This window comes from Zerene cesonia, chromosome 26 (genome assembly GCF_012273895.1).
Source record: "Zerene cesonia ecotype Mississippi chromosome 26, Zerene_cesonia_1.1, whole genome shotgun sequence".
In the NCBI taxonomy this organism is placed as follows: domain Eukaryota; kingdom Metazoa; phylum Arthropoda; class Insecta; order Lepidoptera; family Pieridae; genus Zerene; species Zerene cesonia.
Genome location: NC_052127.1, coordinates 333,602 through 348,406, shown reverse-complemented (window position 1 = coordinate 348,406; position 14,805 = coordinate 333,602). Strand labels below are relative to the sequence as shown.

The window sequence follows — 14,805 nt, the reverse complement described above, 5'->3', positions numbered from 1 at the left end:
CGATGGAACGCGGCCTTTGTTAAATTTAATTTTTAGTTTTATAAAGCATTTCAATGCTATAAAACTAAAAATTAAATTAGTTCACTATGTTCAGTTTCAATGGAACTAATGACGATTTATTTTTAATTTTTATACATTTAAGACCGAACCGACCGAACGAAGCGACTCCTACATTATTCTAGAATCTATACGTTTTCATATAACACTTTATTAATAAACAATGGCACATATTTAGATTTGAGTTTTGCATAGAGCTTTTTTTGTTCATGTATCATAGGTAATCAAATATCATATGTAGATAAAAAATCTTCCCAAACCCTGCTAAAGCACCACTTTTTTCTAATTTTCAGGGCACACAACAATCGACTATTTCGTGAAAATCCAGCTTTTCTATCGGTCAGAGTCGGCAGTTCATTCTACAGCGGTGGGGGCGAGGTTATATCCGTATTGGAAGTCTACTTCCATCCCGCATACGACCCGAAGACTTTGAGGAACAACCTCTGCCTGTTACGCCTTTCTAGACATTTAAAATTCAGCAGAAAGGTTAAGAGGGTCAAGAGAATCGATTTTGATAGAAACCCTTGGAATTTACCGTTAACTACACCTGGAGTTACGATCTTAGGGTGGGGGGCGAAGGGTGTAAGTATATCACTTTATGATATCAATTTTTAAAACGTTGATTTTTTAATTAAAATTTAAATAGTATAAGAGATAATATTTATAAAAATCTCAACAATATTGATGGATAGATAAAATAATACATTGGACGTGTGACGTTTCATTTTACGCTTGAACTTTCAGAGAAGTGGCATTATTTTTGATCCATGGAAGAACATTTTATCATTTGCGATACTAGATATCTATCCCAGACAAGATTGTCAAGATGTTTATACGAAGTGAGTTACATAAACCTAGAAGTAATAATCTTATATTGATTAATTATTAGTTTCGTAATGAAGTTATCAATTATATATGTTTTATATTTTACTGAGAAGCAATTAAAAATTGAAGTATTTAATGCTCGTTATATTATTACTTGTATGATTGAATTTTAAAGGATTATTGCTAACTCATTATCCAAAATTGCAATTCATGTTTTCATTATTTGAATGTTTTTGCAGAGAATTTGTCACGAACAAACATTTCTGTGCGGGTTTCTTATCGAAGGGTGGAGGCGCCTGCAATGTATGTGGAATTTAAAATATTCTATACACATTAAGCTCTTTTGTGTTCGCTTGCAAATAAAAAAAATCAATTTTGAGAAATTTTGAAAGAATAGAAAAAATTTGATCACGAGGCAGGATCAAATTTTTTCTATTCTTTCAAAATTTCTTATTTATAAAGCATTTCAATGCTATAAAACTAAAAATTAAAAAAAAAAAAATCAATTTTTTAAAACTTTCTTATTTATACAGCATTTAACGCTATAAAACTAAAAATGGAAATCACATATTAGATTGAATACAAACATATGATTCTACATCTATTTAGCTTAAAATTTAGGTTGTAGCTAATAACTAACTTCGTACATTTTAGCGGGATGTGGGAGGCCCAGGCGTGGTGGATGGGAAGCTTATGGGAGTTGTCAGTTTCGGATCACCCACTTGCGGGACTCCAGACGCTCCAACTGTTTTTACTAAACTGGGTTTCTATACTGACTGGATAGAAGATATCATGGAAAAGGTATTCAATTTTAACTATATTTTTACACATTTAAAACTTACAATAACGAGTTACGTATATTTATAGATAATATATTTATAGATAAGGTAATTATATAATTACTTACTTGAAGCAACTTTATGTTTACAGCAAGTCCCTTCGTCGCTGAAACGAACAACACCACAGTCTGATTTCGATTTACTAAAAGCAATGATCCCTACTAAGCCCCCGAAACCAACTACTTTCAAAATAGAACCATTCACTGGCAAAACGATGAAACCAATGTCAATATTTGAAATAGATAAAGCATTGAGATTGCTGGATGATGATCTCTTTAAAGAATTTGTTTCAACTATGTTTGACAGCAAGGAAATTAAGGAGTATCAAAATAATTTAAGGGAGGACAAGAAAGAATCTACCACTGAAAAAGAAAAGGAAGTGAAAAAAGAAATGAGCGAAGAAAGCATTGAAGCGGTTGAATTTGCAACTAAAATGCCTGAACTAGAAGATAACGAATTCACCACAATGGCTATGGATAGTGAAAGTTCCGAGTCAAACGAACCGGTTGAGAGCGATATTGTTAAATTTATGAAGAACGTAGATTTAAAAAAGATTATCCAAGAAGAAGTTAATGTAACTCCCCGTGTCACACTCGAAAAAGATTCAAAAGGAAAAAACGAATCAGTGGTAACATTTCTCTATTTATCGGATGATGAGAAAAATCGCAATATTGACATTATTGATGAAGATGAAGGTCTAAGTATACCAGATGAAGATGATAAATTTGAGGATATGACAAGAGCAAAAGGTAAGAGCACACAATACAGAATTTTACCTGAAAATGAATTGTACGGTTTGTTATCTGATGTAATAGAAACCGAAGTAAAAAATAAAATTATGAAAGGTGTATAGTATATTTATGTTTCATTTTTTCCTTTCAACATGATTTTTAGAAAATACGAATTTAAAAATATCTCATTTTCTACCCGAATGTTTTGCGAAAACATAAAACAAAATATTTAAAATATGTATACAGGTATAAATATCTATTTAAAAAAATGCACCCGTACATAGCTAGTTAACTGAAAATAAAATAATAAAAAGTGTACATAAATAATAACATAAGCTTTCCGTAAAACGGAATATTGTCAAGTATTGATTGGTAAATGTCAAACCTAGAGGGCGCTGAAAACCAAAGTTTTCATTGACGGGTAGTGGTGGTATTACGGATAAAGTTCTTGCTGAAGGAAATCGAATCACGAAAGGTAATTATTTCAATGTAGTAAAAATATAGTTTTTTTATGTAGTGAAGTTATTTTTGTTTGCTTTTGCCAGTTTAAATTATCTAAATAATTGTGTATAAGTGCCATCAGGTAAGTTTTGTTTTCGAACACGCAATTTTGAAATTGGAATCTTTATTTCAAAACACGTTATTCTCTCAATGGAATGAAAAATACACAGTTATTTACCGTAATAATACATAGAAATGCTTTTTACAAGTATTTTGAGGTAAAGGAAATATTTCTACTTTTTTTTTTTGTTATTATGTAACTCGTTCGATCGCCATAACCTATTCAATCTTATCAATAACACCTTTGGAACACCTTTTTATTTGTGTCACAATGCTCATATTCAAGTACAAATATAAAATAATAGTTTAGTAGTTGGTTATTTTGACTAAATGTAATGTTATAATATTGATGATATAATTCACACAAAAAAAACTTGTTTCATTATTTTTGAACTAGTAATTATAGTATTTGATATGCCATTGAGATCAACAAATGATCTGTGTAATTAATAAATAGGGATACTAACATAATTACTACACAATTAAGACTAAATAAAAGGTATGTTCAGATCTTATAGCAAGGGCAATTATGAAATTTCCTTTAGCTGTGTTTTGTTATTTTTAGCACAGTAAGCACATTACGGAACTTAATTTATAAACTTACAAGGGAACTAAGTGGTAATAACTTACTTTAATTCATACTTAATTTAATTGTGTGATTAAAAGAATACATGTAGAAATAAGATGAGATAATAATACAATATTGAGATCTTATGTCTTATATGTATCTTATATTCTTATATGTTAAATCACCTCACTATAATTATTTTACAAATGAACAAACTAGTTTTGGATTGCTGTTAACTGTTAAAGTGATGAATGCAATTTTACTCAAAGTAAATAATAAATACTTCTTTTTAACGTACTAATATTGCTTGATATATATAGGTAATTAAAATTTAAGATTATGTTACAAACCTTTAAATATTATAAACCTTTAAATAAAGAATAGCTATTTTTTAAAACTATATTGGTAAGGCAATAAAAATTGTGGTACAGTTATTCTTAAAGCAAAATTCTTAAAGTAAAATCCAATCTAATTGAGATTATTGAATGAACTGTATAAGTCCTTTTTATGCTGTTATGCCGTTGCCGGACAACTAAGCTGGTGGTTTGCCTGATGGTATGCAATCTCAACCCCCCATGAACATTTGCAGATGTAGTGAATATGAATGTGCTGCCCATGTTTTAGGGAAAAGGGATAAAGAAAGGATTGATGACTTGCAAAAAAGAATGACCTGGGTAGGGTGAGGAAATAGAAACAGCCTCTCTCTCTCACTCACAGAACAAAACACAGTAGCATGCTACTATTTCACACCAGTTTCTTTCGTGGTTTTCGTACTTCCTGTGAGCTGGCCTTTTATGTTATCGATAACTGTCTCATCTTGTATTGTTCGCATTGAAATATATATGTGTGTGTGGTGATATCTATAGCTTAAAAAATAGTTTTTATTGATGTTATTGCAGCAAAATGTCCAGCTTCCTGTTGCGCAGAGCAATCATTGATGCCATCCGTGTACCAGCTGGTACTCGATCTGTCAGCGAATTAGCTAAGGTATCTTATTAATTTAAAGCATCAACTGTACCAAATATGTGAAAAGATTTGATGGTTAATTGTCTTATAGATGATATAGTAAGATACTTGATAAATATATTTTTTTTATGTCATAGTCGGCAATGGAGCTGGTGGGACGCCTGATGGTAAGCGCTACCACCGCCTATGAACATTTAGAGAGGCATAAGTTCCATTGCAGATCTTACTATATAAATAATAATATATGTAATTTATTATAAAAAAAAACAAATGAAGTATATGCCAATAATTATTACTCGTAAGTTTTTAAGTTTTGTAGCATTCAAATGCTTTATAAATATGATAGAATTGGAAAAATTGTGATCAAATTTTTACTAATGAGTGTTGTATGAAATTCTCAATTATTATCCTGTCAAAATGGCGACTTCTTTGCGCATGGATGTGTCCGACATCACAGGTACTATAATAAAAAAAAAAAAAAAAAACAGCATGTCAAGTAGATATTTTTTTCTCCAGAAAGATGTACTCACAGTTTTTTTACTTTTTACTTTTTTACTTCATACAAAATTCTGACAAATAAATTCATGTTTAAAGAAAGTCACAAAAGACATTAACTTAAGGATATTTTCATATTATGCAGCCTTGTGTGGGTCATTATAGGTTTGAATATAAAAATAACCATATGCCCCAAAAGCTATTCAGATGTATCCAACATTAGGATTTAATAAACACATAGGCAATTAAATATTTTTTAAAGAGTGTGCCTTATTTTTAGTTATGACATAACTGGAAAAGTGGTGGATAAATGGCTTTTCTCTGAAAAAATTGTACATTTTTCTAAAACAATTTTTATAACTCATAGACTCCTAATAAATTGATGTTGGTTACTTTATGCATATCTTATTAATACTTTATATTTTTATCCATTAAACTTAATTATTGACTTCCAGATCGGTAACCGCGAGTGGGTTGGGTACGGCTTCAATGGTCAGCCCAATTACATGGACAGGCCTGACTACCCTCTCCCCGCTGTCAGATTCCAGCCTGAAACCCCCGATGTTAAGGTAAAGATTAATGCATTTTATACTGAGTAGTGTTATATTATAGTTGATATTTTTTTATGTCTGTGGGTAAAATGTGAAGCTAATTTAAATTTTTTGTAATAGATAGATAGATAGAAAGATAGATAGATAGATAAAGATTGTTGTACTTTTTTTTTCTCTTTTCTATTATTATTTACTTTTGTTTTAGTTGTTTATTTTATTATTTTTTATTTCATATGTGTTTTTGTGTTTCATGTCGCCAAATAAATGTTTTTTCTTTCTTTTTCTTCTTTTCTTTCTATAAAAAGTTTATTAAAAGAATACATGAAATACATGACAATTACAAAATAAGACGATTAAACAAAGAAAAATTAACATAGAGAGGAAAAAACAGAACTGAGACAAATGTGCTCTGTGTTCTTAAAAAGGGTCTTGGCTCAGCATAAATATCATAGTCAATGGGACCCTGACACTCATATTCTGCCAACACCACTTGAGGGTAGAAATAATTAAATAAATGCCATTATAATGAGCGAGAAAAAATAATATTAAATACATGGAATGAAGTGTAGTATACAAATAGTTAAAATAAATAATAATGATAATAATAAATGATAGCTTTAAGGATTAATCCAGTAATGAAGACATGTACAATTTTTATAATATGATTTCATCATCATCAACATCATCAGCCCATATATGTTCCCACTGCTGGGACACAGGCCTCCTATGAGGGTTCAGGCCATAATCCACCACGCTGGCCAAGTGCGGGTTGGCAGATGTCACATGCTGTCGAACTTTTAATTCTTGGACATGCCGGTTTCTTCACGATGTTTTCCTTCACCGTTTAAGCAGTGGTGATGTTATCTACATGCGTCGATAAATTGAAAAATCAATTTATTTTCTGCGCGCTCGCCCGGTCTCGAACCCCGACTTATCGATTTTGAAGTCCGAGGTCCTCACCACTGAGCCACCACTGCTTTGTAATATCATTTATTGGTATATATTTATATGTATATCGTATTTGATGTGCAGTAAAATTAGATTTTCAAATGGAATCAAAATTATATATGACTAGCTGTTCACCCGGGGTATATAGCTATATATATAGCCTATGTCACTGAGTGAAGATTAAGTTTTCTAATGGTGAAAGAATTTGTTAAAATGGTTGTAATATACAAAAGTTTCCTCTTTACAATATTAGCATAAATAACAAAATATTCGAAAACTTTCCAAAAATTCAATCTAATTCATTCTTTTTCACTAATTAATTATATGTATACAGAGCATATTTAATATCTCTTTCATTTATTGATTGTTCCTTAAGGAATATATGATGTACATTTTCAATAGGCAGCTATTTAACTCACAAAATCCATACCTCGTTCCAGGTCCTCCGTGAAAAGGAAAAAGGTGACTGGCGTAAACTGACCATCGAGGAGAAAAAGGCGCTGTACCGCGCGTCCTTCTGCCAGACCTTCGCGGAGTTCCAGGCGCCCACGGGCCAGTGGAAGGGCGCGGTGGGCTGGGCCATGTGTGCTGCTTCACTCTCGCTGTGGATCTATATGGCCGTTAAGTTGTTCGGTGAGCTCCAAGCACATGGCCATTCAATTTTATTGGTGACTTTAGCTGAATTCTCATGGGTTAGGCCAGAAGTTCAGTAATATAAAAACTGTAGGGCTTTAAAAATGTTATAAATATATAAAAGAATACGCCAGAGAGTGTCTTAAGTATGAAAGCCAAAAAAGTTACGGTCAAATGTCCTTTTTTGAAGTTGGTTGATTATATAAATTATAGATTTGTATGTTGTTTGTTGAGTGATTTGTTTTTGTAACTCGTATTTTTCACCTCTAGAAAGTTAAATCATCTTAAGAAGAATGGATTATATTTCTTTTTTAAATTTTTACCTAGCTGCGCATTGTCACCTATATCGTAAATTATCTTATACAGTAAGTAGACACAAACACTGACAAACTTATTAATTAACAGTTCCTATAATAAGCACATACAAACAAACAAACTCTCCACCTCTATATTATAAATTTATTTATAATAAGACTTATGATAATGTAAACATTTCCAGTATACAGTCCGCTGCCTGATTCGTTCAGTGAGGAGGCGCAGAAGGCCCAACTGAAGCGTATGCTGGACCTGAAGGTGAACCCCATCGATGGGCTCGCCTCCAAGTGGGACTACGAGAACAACCGCTGGAAGTAAACTGTGAGTATACTCGCTCGGCTTTGCAGTTTGTTCTGGTGATGGTGGTAATGGTGATAATGATGTTGGTGATGAGGGGGATGTCGGGTTTTACACACTTTTATTAGCTTCACTTGTATGTTTGTAACCGACTTTAATTTACAGTGTGTGACGATAATTACTATAAAGTTTATAAATTTATTGACCAATGACAATACATTAATATGATAAATTTTTCATATCGGTTTTCTGAAAGTGTGTGTTTTTTTTTCGTTATTTTTTCTAATATTTTCTAATCTAATATTTTTTTGGGAATCATTTGTTTTATTTTTAGTTTTATAGCATTGAAATGCTTTATAAATGAGAAATTTTTCTACGGTTTGGCAAAAAACGCGGGTTCGAATCCCGCCTCGCGATAAAAATTTTTCTATTCTTTCAAAATTTCTCAATTATTTGTTTTTTCTAATATTTAGTTATTTTTTCAGGATCTCTCTTGCAGAGCTTCGTGAGTGGAGTCGGCGTAGAGTAGACAATGTTATGATAAATTATTATATGTAAGATATGCAAATAAAATCGTGATTCCAAGTGCTCCTCTTATTTTTCAACCCCGGGGCACAACTTTTTATAATATACTAGCGATTCGCCCCGGTTTCGCCTGTAGTACATATATAGCCTTCCTCAGTAAATGGGCTGTTCTGTTCCTGAGATTAGCGCGTTCAACCAAACAAAATTCGGGGTTATGATATTAGTATAGATTACACTTTGCACTAATGTTATAAATGTGAGAGTGTTTGTTTGTTTGTTTGTTCGTCAATCACGCTGAAACTATTGAACGGATTTGATGAATTTTGGTATACAGACAGGGTAAGAGCTGACAAGTCAGTCGGGATTAAATGCTGCCTTGGGGTAAATTGGGAATCTTGATATCCGAACGGAGCTGGGACGAGCGCCTAGTTTTAAATAATATTTAAAAAATATAAGTAAATATACCAGGCTGGCGTATAAGTTACGTTTTTAGCTTGTTATGCATTGGTTAATAATTAATAACAAATTATTTTCATTACATCTTTATTTCTTAATTTTTTTTAAAAGAATAAAAGGTATGGATTGAAAACCTGCCTCATTTAAATTTCTAGACCAGTTATTATGTTTCTTTGGTTTTGATGGCATTCTCATGAGTAATTTCTTATGAAAATACTGTTACTATATTCACGTTGGGCAGGTGATAAGGAAACAATAAAATTCAAACAACTTTTATATTTTATTACAAAACAACGTTTCAACATAATTAATGAGCATAAAAACTTATTACACATACAATTATCTATAAATATTTCAACAAAACGTGGAATAAAAAAAGAATGCCGCAATTTATTAATCCACAAATTATCTATAGATAATATAAACGTCCTCGCATTAACTAAACGCAAACAGATTATATAATAAAATGTCTCATTTCAATGAAATAATTTCCAAGCTCACACTTTCATAACATTTTTGCTAACAGAGAGAAAGAGAGAGAGAGAGAGAGATTTAATAATTTGTAGAAGGAAAATAAAACAGGAGAGATTATGAGAAATATCTGAAACGGGATAGTTTAGTAACAATGGCGCTAGTGTCGGAAAAGGGCGCGAAGATAATTTTTAGATTTTTTAAAAGCGCAGGTTGTAGTGTCGCTTTAAATATCTTCTTAATACAAAAACAGAAAAAGAAACTGTTTAATGATGACACCTATACACAATATTCTTGGACAAGCGGCTGAGGCCGCCATCTTTTTTACCATTTTTTTTATAAACGCCAACGCTTCGCTACTGATAAGTTATAAAACGCATCTAATTAAGTTTTAACAAATCTGAAGGATATGCATATAAGATATATTATTAGACTCACTGATGAGACATAATGCCAGTAGGAAAATATGGAAAAAATACGAAATTGAATTTTGTATTCTCATTAATTTTATACTTTTAAAGTATTTAATAAGAGCTAGCTCATACATATAGATATATATTATATTATGTTTTATAGAAAATAAAAATGGAGAAAAAGACAGGAAAGATGCATACTTAATTGTATAGAGATCAAGCGTTAAGTGCTAATTAGGAATTTAGAATAATTGGTAGTTAATTTACAAATTGATTTTCCATTTTAACACGAAGTTTGCAACTAACATTGAGATAGAAGAAAAAAATATTTTTTACACGCTTAATTTTTATCGCCATGAAATAAATATATATATCACATTTTATATTGAAATAAAATAACAACTACCTATAATAATAGACACCGAAATTTTACCAATAATTTAAATACTTAAACAAAAATTGGCAGTGTAGAATTATTCGAATATTTCGCCTAATAAACGATTAAAAGTTAATTTTAAAATAATTAAACCAATAAATGACTATTTACCGACTAGAAAATGTTTGATACACAAAATATACACCATTTCTATTTAAACATCTAAATTTTTGGATTCCATAAATACGACATCTATAATCATTTTATTTTTTATATAATTTTTTGTGTTTTTATAAAATCTATTTGCATGAATACATATGTTTAGTAAATTTATTTATTCCGTCATTGATATTGTATTCAATAAATTAGTGTGCGAAGTGGTTTGAACTAAACAGATTTTCAATAATTGGTTAAAAATTAATTAAAGAAGGTTCAGTCTAGAATTAAAAAATCGCACCTAAGAAGAAAATTTAAACTAGACAGCAAATAAATATTTTATCATTGAATATCGTGCTCCATTTATGTAATACCATATCAATGAATTTAATCTAGCATTCTACTGTAAATTTGGTACTCATTGATTTAACATAAATTGGACATATCATAGACATAGATAGGACTGAGATTTAATTCGAGTTTTTTTTTTCTTTTTTACTCATAATTTCGACGATTTTGACATATTGCTAGCTAGTGGCTACGTATTAATAAAATTTATTTCCACACAAAGAGAGAGAGAGTGTGTGTAACAGATAATATCATACTATTCTAGTTGCGTCACCAACCCCAAATAAATATCGTGGTAAACAATAAGCCCATATTTTGATTTTTTTTCAGTCCATTTAGTATGCCTATGAGGAAGATTGTTACAGTCAAGATAATTAGAAATCTATTGTATATAATAATATAATATATGAAGAAATATTCTATTTTGTAAACATTTATGTCATAATTAAATAATTAGAACTGTCAATATTTAATGACTAGATATTTGCATTTATAAAAATATTTTTATTGTTTAAAATATATTTGGAAATGAAATTTATTGAAGTGAAACTTCTTTAGAATCGTTATGATTTCAAACCTGATGCAACGGAAAAACGACAGGTAATACAAAAATATGTAGAATGAAGCCGGCAAAGAATGAGACAGAAATATAAATACTATTTTATTCATTCTTTTGACGATTTATTGAAGTTTCACTTCTATCATGTGTGAATCGCACACACACCTTTTTTTTGTTTTCTCTTCTTTTAGAAGGTGTAAATAAATTATCTTGACTGTAGTAAGAATAGAGAAATAGGAATTGATTTATTGTGGATTATCTAAACATATTAAAGCTAAGTTTTACGATGACATTGAAAGCGACATTGAAATATATAGAAAGTTTGATTTACACTTATATAAAGAACATTTATACCTTATAATAATCATAAGAAAATTTCTCTTGGAGCTTAACTCCGGTATATTTTGTGAAAAATATATTTGCAATGGCAACACTTAGTAAGAAATTTTGACAAATAATAATATTTATATGTAATGTTTTATATAAATCATATCTTTTAGCATAAGAAATTGGAAATAGATTCAATTAACGAATCAAAAAACAAACAAAAAAAGAACAATCTAATTTAAAATAAGAAAATACATTTTTCACAAACTATAGCTAATATTTATAACTAACAATAGGTAATACATCAAGGTAAAACATTCAAATCCACATCTCAATTGTTTTACAATTAATTTATCTAATAAAATATGTATTTAGGCTTATGTATAACAAATATAATAAATATGCACCATTATTTTATAATAATCTATTATAAATATTGTAAATGAGTCTGGTGCAGTGATCACAAAATACTTTTGAATGAATTACATCGAAGACCTTCATTGATCTTCATTCTTCTTTAATATATTTTTAATTCGCTATGACAAACTCTACAACAATTAATGACAAACAGACAATCTGCAAATACGGTCCATTCTTATAAATATTGTGTTAATTTTTATATCATTTTTGATATTTTTTTAATTATCTAAGATGATTATCTTTTTCTGTGTGGGGACTACGAAATATATTAGTTTCGGGCATTATTCGCATGTCATAAAAAGTTATTTTCTACAGAATAGGTCCTTGACAGGGAGGTACTACTCCAGATTCCAAGATGGAATGAAATCACAACTCCCAAGAACGTCAATCGATTGAAATTCTTGTGATGAAAATGTATATTTGAGTGTGTTCAATTTTATATTTTAGAAATTACTTGATTAGTTTATTAATTACTATATCTATATATATATCGGATTATGTATTCATAGAATGATACATATATTTTTTTCATTTACTTTATGATCATGGATAGATAAGTCCTTTAGTCGAAAACGACTTTAAATGGTTGTGAATGTTGCCAGCCATAAAATAGATTAAAATTTTCGGATATGAATTGATAGTTCAATTTTCTAATTATTTCGTCTTATGTAGGATGTGGAAAATGTAATAAATATTAAATGCATGTTCCCATTCCACACAAGGAAGTGATCGATTTTCCTTTAAGGGCATGGCAGGCAAATATCATCATTCAATATGTCATTAAAAAAAAAGAAGAGATTTTAGCGGGGAACAATTTTTCTAACTTGTTATCATTTTCCGTATTAAGTACTATATGTATTATCAGCGATAAAAAATATCTCGATTTTCACGATTTTCTTAGAGTGTGATCGATTGAGTCTTGCATTGTCCGGGAATATGTATAAAATAGGCATTGATAATTGAATGCATTATAAATCATTATTTTTTTGCATCGGTAACATTGTCTTAATTCGTTCAAGTTTCAGATTTGATTTGTTTACGACTACATTATTGTGAAATGTCCGGGAATAATATAGACAAATAATTTGTTTATTCCATTCCGTTTCTAGATTGAAATATGTAATATTGCATGGAAATATCGTGTTCAACATCCAGTTTTTATGTAATATGTTTCGTTTCAAACATTTTTTTCAATCAGATCCATCCAGAAATTTAACATGAGGCTATTCATTAATATTGCAATGGAAAAGTTTTTCCATTTTGTACTTTCCGCCTATCGTACTGTTATTTACAAAACAAATTTATTGCATCCAGCATTAGGAGTTTATTGCATTGTCCACATTAGTCCCTGAAAGGGAATAGACCCTCTACTCCCGCGTCCCAATCGGCGAGCTCGACCGGTCCGAAGCACTCGTCAAAAAACTGCTCCATGGTCCTATGGAGGTGGAGCTTGGACTTCTCGAAGTTGTGCCCTTCGTCCGGGTAAACCTGGCATGTGGAAATTTAATTATTATTATAAGTTCAGATAAAATATATACAGGGCGTCCCGAATTTGGTGTACTTTAAGTATTTTACACCACAATAAATATTTATCAGCAAACCGGATAAATCAGCCATTTCATTAATAGCCTAGGCTCTTGATTGTACGCGGTACTTATTGTTAGGATACGTCTGTAATATGACTGCATTCAAACCCAAAGTCAGTGCGTGTTGCGTGGACTGTCTTGACTGATATTGGTATTTGCTCCTGTGTGAGTTTAAGTGCGCGCGTGTGTGTGCGTGTGTGTGTGTGTGTGTGTGTGTAGGTTTGTGTGGGTACTCACGTGATGCGTGTAGAGCGCTTGTGCGCGGACGAGCGCGTGCGCAAGCGCGAGCGCATGATGCGGCGGAGCGCGCGTGTCGGCGCCCGCGTGCGCGAGCAGCACGCGCCGCGGCGGCAGGTTGCCGGCGCGCCGCCACACCGCGCCCGCGCCGCTCGCCCCGCCGCCGTACCGCTCCGTCCAGAACGAGTCTGCGCACAACGGAAAACTATTAGTAGAATGTTAACTGGGAATGCGCTGCTCGCTTTTAAGCGCGAGGGGATAAGGATAGGATTGACGACGGGAAAGAAGGAAAGGATTGGGAATGGTAAAAAGGAAACGGACCTCCGCCTCCCCCACTCACCGTACGGAACACACTACACTTTTTCTGTGGGGTACTTCACCGGTGCGAGCTGGTCCAATAACCTTCCGAAGCGTGCTCGATTCTCACATTAAAACAGAGCTTTACAATAAGTACGATGACGCCGCGCCCATGGGCCGCACTCACTGTGGTGGCGCAGGTCGGCGAGCGGTGCCAGCAGCGCGAGGCAGCGCGTGAGGTTGCGCGCGTCGCCGGCGGCGAGCGCGTGCGCGGCGGCGGCGCCGTAGCCCGCGCCCCACGCGCCCACCCGCGTGCCGTCCACCATCTTCAGGTTGTCGCGGAGGTACCTGCGATTACCACTTTGTACTGCATATGTCATCTTTACTAATCTATACTAATATTATAAAGCTAAAGAGTTTGTACCACCAGCAATGTAGTACACACACACAGATCAGAGTAGAGATAAATAAAACTCGAAAATTGCTCTGACTGTATATTACTAGGTCGCTATCCACTGCAGGCACACAGACTTTATATATTATAATTTCAAACACAACCACACCGCGATGCAGCATCGTACAACGCCATCTGTTATAGAACTACTTAAACTTAAACTTAAACCAAGGGTTTAGACATACCGCCCACCAAGGACTGATAGTCCTTCAAATACAATAAATGAACTAAACGAGATTAAAGTAGTCTCAAACAATGATGTTGATTTTTTTTTTTTTACTTATTAGCCACAACCAAAAGAAAAGAAAAAAAAATAAGTTTAATATTACGCTACATTTCGACGGATGGACCTTACATATTATTAGAATAAATTTTTAGTTTTTACAACTATTGT

At 32.2% G+C, this 14,805-nt stretch overlaps 3 protein-coding genes across 7 annotated transcripts in view; 2 read left to right on the top strand and 1 right to left on the bottom strand.

Moving 5' to 3' along the window:
• LOC119837225 overlaps window positions 1–2,576 on the top strand; it is a 22,923-nt gene extending 20,347 nt beyond the window's left edge. The window contains exons 7-11 of the mRNA XM_038362753.1: window positions 351–639; window positions 802–896; window positions 1,122–1,185; window positions 1,537–1,683; window positions 1,813–2,576. Coding sequence (XP_038218681.1) covers window positions 351–639; window positions 802–896; window positions 1,122–1,185; window positions 1,537–1,683; window positions 1,813–2,574 — 1,357 coding nt within the window. The 3' untranslated portion in view covers window positions 2,575–2,576. The remainder of the gene's footprint in view (window positions 1–350; window positions 640–801; window positions 897–1,121; window positions 1,186–1,536; window positions 1,684–1,812) is intronic.
• A 249-nt stretch (window positions 2,577–2,825) lies between these two features.
• On the top strand, window positions 2,826–8,371 carry LOC119837057. 2 transcript variants are annotated; one of them, XM_038362546.1, is made up of 6 exons: window positions 2,826–2,927; window positions 4,481–4,568; window positions 5,498–5,611; window positions 6,982–7,174; window positions 7,674–7,810; window positions 8,272–8,371. In XM_038362546.1, the coding sequence occupies exons 2-5, from the start codon at window positions 4,485–4,487 to the stop codon at window positions 7,805–7,807; spliced, it is 525 nt and encodes a 174-aa protein (XP_038218474.1). In that variant the 5' UTR covers window positions 2,826–2,927; window positions 4,481–4,484; the 3' UTR covers window positions 7,808–7,810; window positions 8,272–8,371. The 2 variants fall into 2 exon arrangements, with proteins under 2 accessions (XP_038218474.1, XP_038218475.1); XM_038362547.1 differs by lacking the exon at window positions 2,826–2,927 and adding an exon at window positions 3,017–3,035.
• Window positions 8,372–11,696: 3,325 nt separating this feature from the next.
• LOC119837030 (inactive dipeptidyl peptidase 10) overlaps window positions 11,697–14,805 on the bottom strand; it is a 154,659-nt gene continuing 151,550 nt past the window's right edge. For 2 of the 4 annotated variants that reach the window (XM_038362513.1, XM_038362512.1), the window contains exon 17: window positions 14,012–14,305. In XM_038362513.1, coding sequence (XP_038218441.1) covers window positions 14,089–14,305 — 217 coding nt within the window. In that variant the 3' untranslated portion in view covers window positions 14,012–14,088. Of the gene's footprint in view, window positions 13,326–13,660; window positions 13,849–13,977; window positions 14,306–14,805 lie in introns of those variants that run through there. The other 2 variants (XM_038362514.1, XM_038362510.1) reach the window with 2 other exon arrangements.

What these genes read in the sequence shown, in the direction of transcription:
- LOC119837057 (XM_038362546.1), top strand. Translation starts at nt 4,485, where the DNA reads ATGTCCAGCTTCCTGTTGCGCAGAGCAATCATTGATGCCATCCGTGTA. An exon ending in CTGTCAGCGAATTAGCTAAG is followed by an intron (nt 4,569 to 5,497) that starts GTATCTTATTAA and finishes ATTGACTTCCAG; the next exon opens with ATCGGTAACCGCGAGTGGGT. An exon ending in TATGGCCGTTAAGTTGTTCG is followed by an intron (nt 7,175 to 7,673) that starts GTGAGCTCCAAG and finishes AAACATTTCCAG; the next exon opens with TATACAGTCCGCTGCCTGAT.